Source organism: Bison bison, unplaced genomic scaffold (assembly GCF_000754665.1).
Source record: "Bison bison bison isolate TAMUID 2011002044 unplaced genomic scaffold, Bison_UMD1.0 scf7180017864295, whole genome shotgun sequence".
Taxonomy (NCBI): Eukaryota; Metazoa; Chordata; class Mammalia; order Artiodactyla; family Bovidae; genus Bison; species Bison bison.
In genome coordinates this window covers 2,243,476-2,257,536 of record NW_011494867.1, presented here as the reverse complement: position 1 = coordinate 2,257,536, position 14,061 = coordinate 2,243,476, and the positions used below count along the sequence as shown (strand labels likewise).

Here is a 14,061-nt window from a genome sequence, read left to right as displayed (position 1 = left end):
ATGAAATTAAAAGACGCTTACTCCTTGGGAGGAAAGTTATGACCAACCTAGATAGCATGTTCAAAAGCAGAGACATTACTTTGCCAACAAAGGTTTGTCTAGTCAAGGCTATGGTTTTTCCTGTGGTCATGTATGGATGTGAGAGTTGGACTGTGAAGAAGGCTGAGCACAGAAGAATTGATGCTTTTGAACTGTGGTGTTGGAGAAGACTCTTGAGAATCCCTTGGACTGCAAGGAGATCCAAGCAGTCCATTCTGAAGGAGATCAGCCCTGGGATTTCTTTGGAAGGAATGATGCTAAAGCTGAAACTCCAGTACTTTGGCCACCTCATGCTTAGAGTTGACTCATTGGAAAAGACTCTGATGCTGGGAGGGATTGGGGGCAGGAGGAGAAGGGGACGACAGAGGATGAGATGGCTGGATGGCTTCACTGACTCGATGGACGTGAGTCTGAGTGAACTCCAGGAGTTGGTGATGGACAGGGAGGCCTGGCGTGCTGTGATTCATGGGGTCGCAAAGAGTCGGACACGACTGAGCGACTGATCTGATCTGATCTGATCTGATTCTGATTGGTGTGAGGTGGCACCTCATTGTAAGTTTGATTTGCATCTCTCTAGTAATTAATGATGTTGAGCAATTTTTTCATGTGTTTGTTGGCTATCTCTGATGGCCAACAAACACTTGAAAAGGTAGTATTTATGTTTTTGTGTTTATTGCAAACAAGGAGATAATAACAGGAATCAGATAAAGGACCCTCATTTTCCAGAAGCTTAATTTTACTGTTTGCCCCAAAGTGGCAAATCCTTTTAAATTCTCTTTGCTCTGAAGAGGCATATCCTCTTTCCATCCCACATGAGCTGCCACAGCATCCTGAGAGATCATGACATGGCTCATTGGATTAAAAAAGAGAAGGATAAGAGAGTGAACAAACAAAGTGTGTCCAAGTGCATTAGAATAAAGATAGGCCTAGGTTGAATGTGAATGTGTGATCTTTAAAAAAAATTATGTGTGTATGTATAGCTTTCCTAGCTCTTTGATGCACCAATCAGCAATATTAACCAACTCACCAGGGAGACGTTAATATCTAAGAAAGTAATCCTCACTGCTAAAAGGAACTAGGGTTTATTGGAACATAGCATCTAGCAGTCACCAAGATGGTTTTATGACATTAATGGTTATTGTTGGGTGAGTCTCTTTGACAGAGAAGTTATTAGTGTAGTCACTCTGTTCTGTTGTTGAACAAGTCTTGAGAAAGGTCTTATTTCTCTGGAGGGAGATCTTTTCCAGCAAAGGAGAGATTCCCAATTTATCTTTATAGATATAACACCTAAACATTACTCATGAGGTGACTTAGACCAAAAGCACTCATAAGAGAAAGTACCATTCGGTGCCCCAGAGGGAAGAATGTTGAAAACATTTGCAGATCTGTTCTCAAAAAGCTGCTACGCTGTGTATCACTGACAGCTTCTCACGGTGACGCTAGAGGCCTTGACGTTTCACCACAGTGTTGGTGGTAAACAGAATCCAGCTGACTCCTTCCTGTGAGGCTTAAGTGATGCATTTCTTCAGTGAACCTTGAGTGGATCCCTTCTCCAGACTACAGAGCATGGCATGGTTGATTTCTGAGGCTCCTTGTTCTTGTGGATGAAATTCCTTGACATATTTCATTAATGTTCTGTAATTCTATAGCCAGATGTTCTTTCATAGTTGTACATCAGCAGCCACTGGGCTTTAGCAAAAATCTCATGGGCTCTCGTATCAGTATTTCAAAGGGAAACATGAGCATGTGGGGCAAGATATTAGCTTATCTTTTGTACTCCTCTTTTGCTGATTCTGCGTGATGTGGGCAGTGGAAATGTGGGCTCTGTAAGACTCTGCTGCTGCTGCTGCTGAGTCGCTTCAGTTGTGTCTGACTCTGTGCGACCCAGAGACGGCAGCCCACCAGACTTTCCCACCCCTGGGATTACTCTCTAAACTTCCTCAAAATGTGTGGTCATGTCACCAAAAATGGTTTCAGACTCTTAAATCTAGAAATGAAATCTTTGATTCTAGGTAACAGTGAGCATATCAACTAACCTACCTGAAAGCACACATGCAATAAAGCGTAAATAATGTTTGTTTTTAACTGGGTAAAACCAACCATGATATGGTACTAATTATCTGAAAAAAATTTCTAAATCTTCCCCTTTTTGAGGGTCATGAACTTCAGGCTTTGCTCTTAATATGTTTCTGTTAGCTATAGAAACTTCATTCTCTCTCTTTTGTTTAGGCCTAGAAAGCACAGGGAGCTGCCAGACAGCCTCATTTCTTTGTCCTGTGTGAGGTTTTTCCAGGACCATCACTTCGCTGCTCCAGTATATAGAACCATTTCTCTCTAAAGTGCCCTGGTTCTGTTACAGGAGAATAGCATTAGCACCTGAAATCCGTGTTCGAAGCATCCATGTTTAATTGTTTCTTACAAGTCTTTTAAGTGTTAGGTTGATCTAGCTAGTTGGTATGCCAGTGAATCAACTAGGCAAAATATTATGTGAAGCTGTGAGGCTTGGCTAAAAGTAATTTCTTAATTGTCTAATCAGTCAGTGTGAATTAATCGGTATTATTCACACTTAAACTACTGGATGAATAAAAGATTTAACATTACAGTTGCCTTTGGTGACCACCCTTTGGATATATTTTCACTAATATTGAACGGATTATTTTGTTCTTGAGTAATAATTTTCAGTTCTAATGCAATCATATAAACACTTGCCCTGTATTTTAATTCTGTGATTTTAGTTCAGTTTCAGGGGATTGGTATTTCAATCTGACAGTTCCTACTTAGTGGCAGCTTTAGCTCCAGCTCCTTGTTAGCTCTACCAGCCCAGTTTATTGAGTAGAAAAAATATGAGCACTTTGAGCTACAGGAATTTCACTTATCTGACCTCTTTCTGGTACACTCGCAATGACCCAATACATGGTTATGTATAAAAGGCTCTCATACAATACAAGCTCCCTGTCAGAGAAACTCATTTTATTTTCTTTATAGAAAAAGAAACTATAGTAATTTTATTGAAATCTATGTTTTAAGTGCATACATAGCAAACTTAGAATATTTTATGTGTATATGTATGTATGTCTCTTTCTGGGCATTCTGTTCTGTTCCATTGGTCTGTTTTTCCCTACACCAAAACCATACTCTTAATTACCATAGCTTTATAATAAGATGATATCTGTTAGGGGAAAAGTCTCCTTGCTTTGTCTTTCAAGAGTGTCTCGGCTTTCCTTAGACTTTAAATCTAAAGATTTGACATCTTTCATTGTTAAGTCTTCAAACCAGGAATATGGTGTTTATCTCGCTATATAATGCTGGTGCCAAATTGGCAGTTGTGCCCCAAATTTAAAATAGTTTTGAAAGTTCACTTATTTAGGTCTTCTTATATCTATTTCAGTAAAGTTTTATGATTCTCACATCTTTCATTAGATTTATCTCTTGGTGTTGTATTCGTTTTCTGTTGCTGTATAACAAATCACACCCTCACCCCATGGCGGGGTGGGGGAGAACACCTCAGCGGCTGAAAACAACAATTAACATTATTTTACAGTCTCTGTAGTTCAGGAATTTGGGAGGAGCTTAGCTGGATAATTCTGACTCAGGGGCTCATGAGGTTGCGCTCTATTATGTCAGCCAGCACTGCAGTCACCGAAAGCTTGACCGGGGCTGGAGGATCCAGTTTCCAGTAGCTCTCTCATGTGACTGCCAGGTCAGAGCTGGCTGGCTGTTGGCAAGAGGCCTCAGTTCCTCTCAACCTGGCTCTCTCCGTGATGCTACAGATATTCATCTTTACAGTGTGATGGCTGGTTCCCCCCTGCCGAGAGGATGCATCCCAAGAGAGCAGGGCAGAAGCCACAGAGACTTTTATGAGTAGCCTCAGAAGTCACACTCCAACCCAGTCTTCTGATGGTTACTGGTGTCAGCCCTGTTCTACGTGGGGTGGCATTGCATAAGGGCTCGAATGCCAGGAGGCAAGAATCACCATTCAGAGATTGCTACCACTGACGCTGTTTAAGTCATTTTCATTTCCTTTATTTCATTTTCTCGTCATTGCTACTGCAGTCAACTTCTATTTTGTTTATTTCTCTCTTACAATAAATGTGTCCAGCAACATTGCTAACTCTTACTATTCTACTAATATATGTATGAATTCTTTTAAAATTTTTTAATGTAGACTATCTTTTGCAAATAGTATTTCCTTTCCAAGTTGCCACTCCTTTTATTTTTTTTCTCACTTACTGTGCTAACCAGAGGTGACAATGTCACAATCATCTCTGAATAATGTCTTCAGTTTTTGCTTTTCAATCTTTATTCCTTTTATTTCTTGTCTTACTAGCCAGACCTTCTGTATAACGTTGGATAAAAGCATTGATAGCAAGTATCCCTCTATCATTCTTGATTTTGAGAACATGTATCAACTGTAGGATTTTTATAGATACCCTTTATGAATTTAAATACTATCTTTCCTAGTCCTAGTTTGCTGCTGCTGCTAAAAGGTTTTAAATCACTCAATGGATGTTGAATTATAACAAATGCATTTTCTGTACATATTTTCCTTATAGTACTTTTCTCCTTTGGTCTGTTAATGAGATCCATTAGTTTTTTGGTTGTGGTTTTTTTTTTGTTTTTTTTTTTTTCATGTTAAAGCAGGCTACTTCCCTGGAGGTCCAGTGATTAGGACTCTGGCTTCCTTGTGGCTCAGCTGGTAAAGAATCCGCCTGCAATGTGGGAGACCTGGATTCCGTCCCTGGGTTGGGAAGATCCCCTGGAGGAGGGAAAGGCTACCCACTCCAGTATTCTGGCCTGGAGAATTCCATGGACTGTATAGTCCATGGGGTTGCAAAGAGTCAGACACAACTGAGCAACTTTCACTTCACTCCACTGCTGTGGGCCTGGGTTCAATCCTTGGTCTGGGAACTGAGATCCCACAAGCTATGCAGCACAGCACAGCCAAAAACAAAAAGCAAACAAACAAAAAAAGCAGCCTTATGTTCCTGAATGCCGGCAGCCACTCAGGTTCCCCTTTAAGCAGTGATGTCTCCAGTAGGCTAGGTCCCAGCCAGGTAAGGGAGCTTTTCAGCAGACTACAGTTCCCTGTTTAGTATATGCCAGCGATGGCCTCTGTGTCTCAGCTGATGGTACGATTTTCAAGGAGGAGACGGGTATGGTACGTAAAATAAGACTGTACCTTGTTGGCACACACAACGCTTCCCAGCTTCTAAGTCAGCCCATGAATTGTGTATATGAGGGAAAGGAAGGAGGCACGTACACTCTAGGCCCCAGCTGTTATGAAAGAGCAAAACCAGAAAGACCCAAGTAACTGGTAAGGAATTCACACTGACTTCCTTCACTACTTCAAACTATGACCATCATGAAGCTTGATTCAGAAGCAAAGGACTTACCTCCCAAGGACTGTAATCCCCATAGGAGGAATCTAGAGATTCTTCCTCAGGTGCCTCGGCTGAATGGACTTTATAACCACAGTTCATATAGGGAGCAACACTCAAGTCTCTGAAACAAACCTTTCAATGTCTTGTAAGCAGTGTTACCCAAGGGCCAGCTCCCTTGAAAGGTGGTAGCCAAATAACAGCTGATGGGTATCCTTGGGGGCAGAATTTAGTAATTCCCTCTGCGTTTAGCCCATTTCAGCCTGTCACCTTGATGATTTCACTGCTGATAACGTTTATGAAATGAGAATCATTTTTGTGTCTCAACCTAATCAGACTCTCAGATCTGGATTTTTCTTGCCAAGCATTGGTGAAAATGGGGGCTCAGGACATTCAGACCTAGAAAGATACCATGTGAAGCCCAATATCTTTGATGGTGGCCTGGTGCATATTAAACACTTAATAAATCCTCTTGATCTTTTTTCAAACAGATCCCGAATCAGCAAAGTAGAGCTCTTTAGATCATTCCAGAAGCTGCTAAGCAGTATTTCAGAGGACAAGTGGCCAGACTCACTCAGGTGATGCCTTTGACCTACATTTTTCATATTTATGAATGGCTGGAAGTTTTGGCAGGAGTGATGTTTCAGTAGGCCAATGAGTACTTAGTACTGACCACATGCTCTTCAGTCCCTATAGCCGCAGCTGCAGACATGTGTGTGATCTGAGATGTGATGGGGGCATAGTTGGTGGGACAGAGTCACAGAGCCTGTGGGTGGAATTGGTCCCGGCCCATCTCAGGCCCTCCTTTAGTCCAACTCCAGGTGGAGAGCACTGTGAGAATGTGAGCGCTGAGGTGTCAGTGTATGCTGTTGGGAATATCATTCTCTTTTTCTTTTGTTCAATCAGTGGTTGTGAACTAAAGCTTGAGGACTTAAATTAGTTTCCAAACAGGAATGTAGAGACTATAAAACCACTTGATGAGCAGGTGGGTGGGGGGAGTTCAGACGCTAACAAAGTCAGGCCAAATCTCACTGGGTAAGGGCACAGTGCCCACAAACTGACCTCACTTGGTAACACCAGCCACATTCTAGGGGGCCCCAAAGCCACTCAGGTTCCAACTACCCACTCAGGTTCAATAATTCACTAGAAAAACTCACAGAACTCAGGAAAGCACCGTACTTTGAATGCCTTTTATTGTAAAAGATACAAATAAGGGCCAGATAAAAGACAGGATGCACAGGGCAAGGTCTGCAAAGGTATCCGGCCTGCTACTTCTGTGTCCCCAGGAGGCATCACCTGCCCACATCACTGTCTGTCACCGACCAGGAACCTGCCCCACGTTTCAGTGCCCAGTGTTTACTGGGGCTTCCTCATCCAGCATGAGTTATGGAATCACTGGCCACACGATGTGACTGAACTCAATCTCCACCTTCTCCTCTCCCCACCCCAGGATGTCAGATAGCAGATGACTCAGGGCCCCAACTTTGTAATCTCATGGCTGATCTCTCAGCCACAGCCAGCCCATCCTGAAACTATCTAGGGCCCACCATGAGTCACCTCGTTAAGTAAAAAGTTGAGATCCAAAGGGTCCACCATGAATAACAAAGACACTCCTATCACCAAGGAAGTTCTGAAAGTTTATAGGTTCCCTCCTAGGAAGTGGCAACAAAGACCAGCCAAATCCTTCTTTATACAACAGTGGGGAAGCCAGGGAGTAGCTGGACACTCGTATGAAGAGGCTGCTGCCTGTTTGCGGCATCGTGTATCCTGCAGTCGGTGTCGATGCCCTCCAGCCATCCATGGTCAGTTTGCTTGTTTCTTGTCTGGAAAAATCAGTCAGATTGGAACTGGGTGGGTTGCTATACATTCTATGCCTTAAAAACAAATCTGGACTTAGGTAAGGAGAGACATCATTTGAAGGCTTTGTTGCAGTAAGAGACAGGGCCTGTTTCAGCAGGTGGAGGACTAATGCAGTAGCAAGAGCATCGCAATCTTAAGGTCTGTAAGCCTCTCGAAGAGCAGGCGCAAAGGAGAAGTTTTGTCTAAGCAAAGTTAGAGCTGGAAATGTGGGAGTGAGGTGAGCAGGTAGTGTGACGGGACCATTGAACAGGAAGTGTCAGTCCTCAGGAGGGGCTTTTAAAAGAAAGGGTTGGTACACCTGCCTACGCCAGCTCAGAAAGAGTGGCTCTAAGTTTTGGGGTCTGCAGGAAGGAGAGAAGCATAACTGGTAATTAATATTTGGTCAAATTATCAGGCATTTTGATGAGATTTTGTCAGTGGGTACAAACAGTTCAGCTAATCGGTAAGAGACAAAAAACAGGTGTTTGGAGGGTTGTGTCTGGCCTTGTCACAGGTAAACCAGGGGGGCACCCATGAGTCTTAAGTCATGAAGAAAGGTGATTCTTTCCAGTCTGCCATTTCCCACACACAGGAATACAGGAGGGAGGTTTCTTAACCATCGCTTGTTTTAGGAACTGAGGGCTCAGGTAAAGTTTAACTTTGTCATGCGTGTAGCTCCCATCCGTTAACCACCAAAAAGCTATGGGAAATTGATCAAAGAACTAGAATCAGTGTCTGCTACAATTAGCAACTCGGCTCTGCGCTGTAGCGAGTGAAGAAACAACAGGCGTCTCCTAAGATCTTTGCAAAGAACGAAAGAGTAGAAGCAGGGTAAAACCTGACTCAGTGAGCTGCGAGTCTCAGTTTCTTCAGCTGTGAGATGACAAGGACGTAGTTCAAGGTCGGGGCTGGGTCAGGAAGAGGACTTTGAGAAGCCTGACTCAAATTTGATCAAAGGAAAGAATCTTTGTCTCAAAAAAATCTTTTTATCTGAGTGTAAGTGTTACATTACTCAGCACATTAGCCATTCTTCAGCAGTCAGAGACACTGAAGGATTTGGGAAGGGGTGTTGGCTTTCATCACACAGGAGAATATGACTAAGATGAAAAGTACTTTGGGAAAATGCAGTTGAGAAGTGTCTAACGGCTCGATCCTACCAGTGAAGATTATAGCCACGTAGAAACTTTAAACCAAGTAGTAGATAACAGTTATTCTTTTTTATCTGATTCCACCAGGACCAAAAAAAGAAAAGAAAAAAAACAGACTGTTTATTTTTACCTATTTTAATCCCATGTTGTTTTCTAGTGAATTTCCTACAAAGGAGCTAAGAGTCACTCTAGGACAACATAACAGAATCCTTCTGTTCCTAAGTCTCTCCTAATTAATCTGTCCGGCCAGTTGCGGAGGTATCTCTCTGGCCGCGGTGGTGAGCTGTCCATTGAGAATGTGTTTGCTTGGTGGTGTGTGTGCATTAGGGCGCAGAAGCTAGCGACGTACCAAGAGTACAAGGAGGCTGCGTCCACGTACCAGCAGGCCTGGAGTGCGCTCCGGAAGCAGGCGTTTGGATCCTGGATCAGAAACCCTCCAGACTATCACCAGTTTAAATGAGCAACAGCTGTGTTCCATTCATTCATCCTGGACTACTGTCTTCCTACATGCTGAACAGGCCTTAGATTTTCTTGTGGCTGATCAGGAAGAAAGACTGCCGTCTACCAGAGCGGTAGATCTCTTCTATGTCAGATGGATGGAATTTTGGACATGAAACAAACTATACTTGATTGAACTATGCTTTCAAACTGTGATGCTGGAGAAGACTCTTGAGAGCCCTTGGACAGCAAAGAGATCAAACCAGTCCATTGTAAATCCTGAATAGTCATTGGAAGGACTGATGCTGAGGCCGAAGCTCCAATATTTTGGCCACCTGCTGCAAAGAACGGACTCATTAGAAAAGACCCTGATGCTGGGAAAGATTGAAGGTAGAAGGGGAAGAGGGCAACAGGATGAGGTGGTTGGATGGCATCACCAGTTCAGTGGACATGAACTTGGGCAAATTCTGAGCGATGGTGAGGGACAGGGAGGCCTGGGGAGCTGCAGTCCATGGGATTGCAAAGAGTCGGACACTACTTGGCAACTGAACAATAATAGTACTTGATTGAAGTAGCTCTCTGCTAAAACAGCATCTTGCTAATGACCTTGGTGTGCGTCCTGTATTTTATTGCTTCTCTAAGAACAAGAATTTGGAATGTGATGCTGTAGAAGTACTCTGCAGTAGCTCCATTTTGTGTGTTCCTCGTTGATTCAGCAAGTATTGGGCTGACATGATGTTTGAATCTCTGCAAACTTTAGAGCTTCACCTGTCATAATGGACATATATTTTGTATACCCAGCCTTGCTTCCTTTGAAGAACCACCCTTTTCTGCTTTATCCCTGAGACTCCGGTGAAGCGAACTTTCCTCATTGACTCCAGCAGTGTGAGCCAACCCTGAACAGTCCTGGAACTAATACCAGAGCGATCGGGAAAGATTCCCTCTCTTCTCGTATTGGGAGCTGTGAGCACCAGGTAACCCGGGACTGCCTGGGGCTGCTTTTGCCCACTTCCCAGAGACAGCCAGCTGGAGAACAAGGTGATGAAGGAAACAGCCCAGAGGATGAAGGCTCTCATGACCTTGTCTGGGTGCCTGAAACTAGTGCCCATTCTGGACTTCAAGGATGTGAGATAAATTGCTCTTGTTATTTTGAGTAAGCCCCTTTGACTCCGTTTTCTGTGACTTTCATTGGAAAGAGTTCTGTCTAAAAGGCCAAACAAAAGTCCCTATAGCAACTCAGCAGCACACCTAGAAACCAGGCCTGTTTTTTCCTAACATCTAGTATTTAACTCGGAGAAGGCAATGGCACCCCACTCCAGTACTATTGCCTGGAAAATCCCATGGACGGAGGAGCCTGGTGGGTTGCAGTCCATGATGTCGCTAAGAGTCGGACACGACTGAGCGACTTCACTTTCACTTTTCACTTTCATGCATTAGAGAAGGAAATGGCAACCCACTCCAGTGTTCTTGCCTGGAGAATCCCAGGGACGGGGGAGCCTGGTGGGCTGCCATCTATGGGGTCGCACAGAGTTGGACACGACAGAAGCGACTTAGCAGCAGCAGCAGTATTTAACTCTCAACCTCTTCACACTCTAATATACTGACTGAAAGTGGAAGTTCTCTGTGTTGGGATTACTCAAGGACCTTGTTCGTTCTTCAGTATTTCTTTATAGCTTTAAATATTTTTAATAACAGCTTTATTGAGCTGTAATTCACATACCAAAAAATTCATCCATTTAAAATGTACAGTTTAGTGGTTTTCAGTATATCCACAAAGATGTGCAAAATCACCACAATCGATCTTAGAACATTTTTGTTCTAAATTGGGGGTGGGGGGTGCTATCTGACCCAGTACAGTACTCATTAGCAGCTGCTCTTCATATCCCTTTAACACCCCCACTAACCCCAGGGCAAGCAGCAATCTATGTTGTGTCTCTATGGATTTGCCTATTCTGAACATTTTATATAAATGAAATCATACAATATGTGGTCTTTTGTGACTGGCTTCTTTCATTTAACATGATGTTCTAAGACTCATAATGTTGTAATGTGAATTGGTAACATCATTCAGTACTTTGTTCCTGCTTATTGGATAAAAATTACATTCAGTTCTATGGATATACCACATTTTGTTATCTAATCATCAGCTGATGGACTTTTACGTTATTTCCACTTTTTGGCTGTTGTGAATATTGCTGCTATAAACATTCATGTACAGGTTTGCATGTGAACATATGTTCTTAATATTTTTTTATTGCAGAAATAATACATAAAGTTTCTTTTTTTTTTTTTTCTTTTTATCATTGTAGCTTTTGGTGGGGATGGGGCAGGGAGGGGAGGGCAGTGGTGTGGCTTGTGGAATCCTACTTCCCCAATCAGGGATTGAACCTGAGCCATGGCAGTGAAATTGTCAAGTCCTAGCTACTGGACTGCCAGGTAATTCCTCCATAACTTTCTCATATTGAGTTATCTTTGAACCTTTTTCTATGAGGAATCCTTTTAGGTGGGAGCAAAGACAAAAACCTCACTACCGAAGGCCACACTTCCCACATGCTGCTTTAATCAACCCTTTGCCTGACCTGACCCCAAATCCTATGATATAAGACACCTCAACTGGCAGAAGCTCTTATCCACAGAAGGTTATGCATCACTCTCATGAGATTCTGTTTTCAAAGACAAAGATTTATTTGAGAATGTAAGGAATTAGTGTCTTTTCTTTCCTAAAATTTATGGTGTTTGTCACATGTGTACACAATGTGAAAAAACACCCATCAATTTAGACTTTAGAACAGAGACTAGGAAACCCTGAAAGCTAGAGACCAGAGGCGTCTTCACTTTGAACTCTGCCTGTTTTGTCAAGAGACAAAAGGAGAGCTTAGACAGCTCACTCCCTATGTTTTGCTTTAATCTCTTAAAAACCCAAGTTTAGAATCTCACCTGTGCCTTAAAATCACATCTCTGCAATATTGGCAGGTTCTCAAACTTCATACATTTAGATCGTGTGTTTTTACTGATAACCACTTCCAATTTTTAACTACCTTTTAAAAAGAAACTTCTTACAGAAATTTTTAAATAGACTCAAAAATAGAAAAGCACTATCACCTCCATGTACCAGTCACCCAGACCAAACATCCATCAGCTTTATGCTGTTGTTGTCTGATCTTTTCCCCCCTCCCCTCCAATTCTGTTTTTCTTAGAACATTTTAAACTGAATTCTAGCCATCCTATTCCACCCAATAAAATTAACAATCATTCTTTAATATCTATTATGCAGGCTGTGTTTAGTTTCCCTTATTGTCTCAAAACTGTGTTTTGACTACTGATTTGTTCAAATTAGAATTCAAACAACATCCGCACAGTGCATTGGGTTGATGTATCTTTTGTGTCACTAAATCTCTAGCAGTTCACTCCTTTTTATGTCCTTGACAGATGGGTCATTTGTCTGGTAGACTCTCTCCCATCCAGGATTTGGCTGCTTATTTCCTCCAGTGTTGATAACCGGTTCCTCTCCCCCTCATATTTCCTATAAATCTGTGGTTACATGGAGAGGCTTGATTACAGCCAAGTTCAGTTCTTTCCAGGAGATTCTGCATACTTCTGTTACATTATATTAACCTATGGGAACGTGACATCAGGCTGTCCCACTTTCAGTAACTAATCAGAGAGTTCAGTGGTACCAGCCTGATCCAACCCCTCACCCTCACCCTTTCACAGAATGGTTTTAGCAGCTGTGTCTTGAGGTCCCCAAGACCACCCTCAGATTGAAACAGTAGACAGACTCACAGAACTCAGAAAAGCTACTGTCCTCAGAGTTACCATTTATTACAGTGCAAGTCAGCAAAGAGAAAGGCGCGAGGGGAAGAGGGTCTGCTCAAGCTTCTGGTTGTCCTCGCTGTGCCGACGCTCCTGGTGTCTCTGGCATGACATCTTTGCCTCGCTCACCCTGGAGAGCCTGCCCCTCCTGGAGCTAGCCAATCCCGAGCCCGCTTTCCCAGCCCGGCCCCTGCCGGTCCCTTCACACCGATGGCTCTTGCCCACATTTCCTCCTCACTCCCAGTGCCTCCTGACCCACCCTGGTGCTCCCACGTGTGGCTCCTCCTGGCATGGCCTGCCCCCTCCTCCTGTACTTCAGAACACTCTCCTGGGGGATTCACACAGCACAATGCTGGGGGGCAGTGATGTCTGACCATATGTGTGAAGTATGACTGCCAATCAGGGTGGCTCACCTGAGCCTTGGGTACTGACACCCTATGATACACAGGACAACCCCCCACAACAAAGAACTATATTCTCCCCAAAATGTCAGTATTGCTGAGGTTGAGGAACCTGAACTAGGGATTATAGGTGTTTTTCTGTTTTTATTTTTGGAGGCCCCCAGAGGCTTGTGAGATCTCAGTTCCATAACCAGGGACTGAACCTGGGCCACAGCAGTGAAAGCCCCAAATCCTAACCACTGGACCACCAGGGAACTCCCAGATTGCGAGTATGTCAAAGTCACTGGAAACAGTTCCTCTCTAGTTACTGCTCCATATCTATACACAGTTAATTTTGTTTCATTTCCCTTTCAATTTTCAGGGGGACTTTTTACCAAAAAAAGTTACGTAAAATTTCAAACAATTTTTTTTTTTTTTAAAAGGTACATTCAGAAAGGTCTTCCATCTTTGTCCCCTGACTTCTGTTTCTTCCCCCAGCAGTCACCATTTTTTTAGTTGGTGATCAGTTCAATTCGGTCACTAAGTCGTGTCTGACTTTGCAACCCCATGGACACCAAGCCTCCCTGTCCATCACAAACTCCCGGAGTTTACTCAAACTCATGTCTGTTGAGTTGGTGATGCCATCCAACCATCTCATTCTCTGTCGTCCCCTTCTCCTGCCTTCAATCTTTTCCAGCATCAGGGTCTTTTCAGATGAGTGAGTTCTTCGCATCAGGTGGCCAAAGTATTGGAGTTTCAGCTTCAGCATCAGTCCTTCCAATGAATATTCAGGACTGATCTCCTTTAGGATGGACTGGTTGGATCTCCTTGCAGTCCAAGGGACTCTCAAGAGTCTTCTCCAACACCACAGTTCAAAAGCATCAATTCTTCAGTGCTCAGCTTTCTTTATAGTCCAACTCTCACATCCATACATGACTACTGGAAAAACCATAGCCTTGACTAGACGGACCTTTGTTGGCAAAGTAATGTCTCTGCTTTTTAATATCTAGGTTGGTCATAACTTTC

At 43.2% G+C, this 14,061-nt stretch overlaps 1 protein-coding gene across 7 annotated transcripts in view; it reads left to right on the top strand.

Moving 5' to 3' along the window:
* Window positions 1-9,107, top strand: part of ADAT1 (adenosine deaminase, tRNA-specific 1) — a 28,156-nt gene extending 19,049 nt beyond the window's left edge. For 5 of the 7 annotated variants that reach the window (XM_010850766.1, XM_010850762.1, XM_010850767.1 and 2 more), the window contains exons 10-12: window positions 5,909-5,995; window positions 7,074-7,219; window positions 8,732-8,838. In XM_010850766.1, the coding sequence (XP_010849068.1) occupies window positions 5,909-5,995; window positions 7,074-7,219; window positions 8,732-8,745 (247 nt within the window). In that variant the 3' untranslated portion in view covers window positions 8,746-8,838. Of the gene's footprint in view, window positions 1-5,908; window positions 5,996-7,073; window positions 7,220-8,731 lie in introns of those variants that run through there. The other 2 variants (XM_010850761.1, XM_010850768.1) reach the window with 2 other exon arrangements.
* The last annotated feature ends 4,954 nt before the right edge of the window (window positions 9,108-14,061 follow it).